This window comes from Nelumbo lutea, chromosome 8 (assembly GCF_056320005.1).
Source record: "Nelumbo lutea isolate HS-2025 chromosome 8, American lotus-T2T, whole genome shotgun sequence".
Taxonomy (NCBI): Eukaryota; Viridiplantae; Streptophyta; class Magnoliopsida; order Proteales; family Nelumbonaceae; genus Nelumbo; species Nelumbo lutea.
In genome coordinates, this window is record NC_142691.1 from 37,544,620 (window position 1) to 37,547,016 (window position 2,397).

The window sequence follows — 2,397 nt, forward strand, 5'->3', positions numbered from 1 at the left end:
TTTTACACGCATTATATTTTTTCTTTCCCTTTTTCATCGAAGGCAGAGATTCATTAACTTCCCTTCACCCTCGTAAAACTCAATTAATTTTCTACTCATCTTGTCAACTCGCATTCTTTAAACAGTTGCAGTTGGATATAATATAATAATAACCTTCAAGCTCGAATGGGTAATGAACAATATTACATTTAAAATCTGCCCACTTCAAACTCAGTCTAACAGAATTATTTTTCTACAGTCAATGTTCTTGAGATTTGAGAAGAGCGATCCAGTTCACATTCTCTCATTCATCTTCACTCCTATAAACTTTGTTTATCTCGGTAGCAATTACGAAAAGTGAAGAACGGAAACAATGGAGCATCACAGACTCTTTGCTCTGTCAATCCTTGCTCTTACTCTTCTTGCCACAGCTTCTGCTCAGCTTCGAACAGATTATTACAAAGACATCTGCCCCAATGTTGAACAATATGTACGCACAGCAGTTACGCAGAAGTTCCTGCAGACCTTTGTGACTGCCCCAGCTACTCTCAGACTCTTATTCCATGATTGCTTTGTGAAGGTACGATGACTACTCCTATCCTTGGAGTCTTGTTAGGTTGATTCATTTATTCATTTATGCAATTGGCATTTTCTTCTTGTTAGGGGTGTGATGCTTCGGTGCTTCTTTACTCACCCAGTCATAATGCGGAGATGGATCACGCTGACGACATTTCACTTGCAGGAGATGGATTCGACACAGTGGCCAAAGCAAAAGCTGCTGTTGATCAGGATCCTATGTGCACCAATAAGGTCTCATGTGCTGATATACTGGCCTTGGCCACTAGAGATGTGATAGCCTTGGTAATTAATCAATTAAACTATCAAACTGACCTTGTCATGTCTACTACATTTGGATTTGATTATACTGAAAAATCAACTACTGTCTATTCTTCTTTCTCTTGCATTTTTAATGCAGACAGGAGGACCATCTTATAAAGTTGAACTTGGAAGGCTAGATGGGAGGATATCAACCAAGGCAAGTGTTCAGCACAATCTTCCTAAACCTTATTTCAATTTAGACCAGCTCAACGCCCTGTTCAGCTGGCACGGTCTTACTCAGACAGATATGATCGCACTGTCAGGTACCAATTGAAAACAATATGAACTTTTTTGCATCCAATTTCTTCTGTCTGTTTCCAGTTACCGAGCTGAATCACGTTGTTTCCAGGAGGGCACACAATTGGGTTTGCTCACTGCAGCAAATTCATGAACAGGCTTTACAAATTCGGCCGCTCTAGTAATCTTGACCCAACACTCAACTGGAATTACGCTAGGCAGCTCCAAGCGATATGCCCCATGAATGTGGACTCCAGGATTGCCGTTCAAATGGACCAAGCCACGCCTCAGATATTTGACAATGCCTACTACAAGAACCTTCAGAAAGGGATGGGTTTATTCACTTCTGATCAGTCACTCTATACGGATCCTAGATCAAGGGACACTGTTAATCTCTTTGCATCAAACACCACAGCATTCTACGAAGCTTTTGTTACTGCCATCACCAAGCTTGGAAGGGTGGGAGTTAAGACTACAAGACAGGGTGAAATTCGTCGTGATTGTAGTAAGGTGAATTAACAGAGTTTGTTATCTATGGCATGTTGGCGTGGAGTCGTGTTCTATCTTCCCATTTTATTAGTTATAATATTTTGTTAATCAGATCTCTTTTTTGGTAGGGGGTGCCCTTGTAGTTGTTTGTTTTTTTGGTAGGCGGGGGGTGTCTTCGTAATTTAGGCCTAATTTGTTTGCTGTTTAATTTCATTTGCACTGGTGTGGAGGTAGCTAGGAGGTGCAAATTTTGGTTTACATTAAATAGGTCTTATTTTGTTTTGTTTGTTTGTAATTTAGATGAAATAAAACTCACTTTCCATTACTTGTGTACTAGTTCAAAAGAAATTGCTTTACAAATAAAGTGAGATATTGGCTCTGTTCGGCAAGAGTGCAAATGCAGAACCGAAGTGAATTTGCACTTTCAGTCTTATGGAGTTGTGGTTGTTTGGTAAGAGTGTTTTTGCATGGATATGAAGAAAATTTACACGTATCATTATCGCATTCAGAATGGAATAAAGTTTGTTTTCAAAAATCAAAGTAAATTTTACACTAGAGCTAAATATCTGGAAAGAAGACCAAAAGCCTTTTCTTTGTTTTTTTTTTTGCAATTGTCATAATAAAAGCAACAACAAAATTGTATTCGCATTTGCACCAATCACGACCAAACAAATTAATATAAATTAATAAAAATCGGAGTAAATTACCTGTAGCTCCTTGGGTCAAACACCAAGCTTTCTTTCAAGTTTACCTACTAACTTGCTTATCCCGTGCAGTTTTGGGTAAAGTTACTTAGAGTTCAGATTTCCTGCA

The 2,397-nt window shown here is 38.7% G+C and overlaps 1 protein-coding gene across 1 annotated transcript; it reads left to right on the top strand.

Moving 5' to 3' along the window:
• The first annotated feature begins 308 nt into the window (after nucleotides 1-308).
• LOC148843846 (peroxidase 16-like) lies at nucleotides 309-1,803 on the top strand. Its single transcript, XM_088959631.1, has 4 exons — nucleotides 309-559; nucleotides 643-840; nucleotides 956-1,121; nucleotides 1,208-1,803. Exons 1-4 carry the CDS (start codon nucleotides 353-355, stop codon nucleotides 1,612-1,614), a joined length of 978 nt encoding a protein of 325 aa, XP_088815757.1. The 5' UTR covers nucleotides 309-352; the 3' UTR covers nucleotides 1,615-1,803.
• The last annotated feature ends 594 nt before the right edge of the window (nucleotides 1,804-2,397 follow it).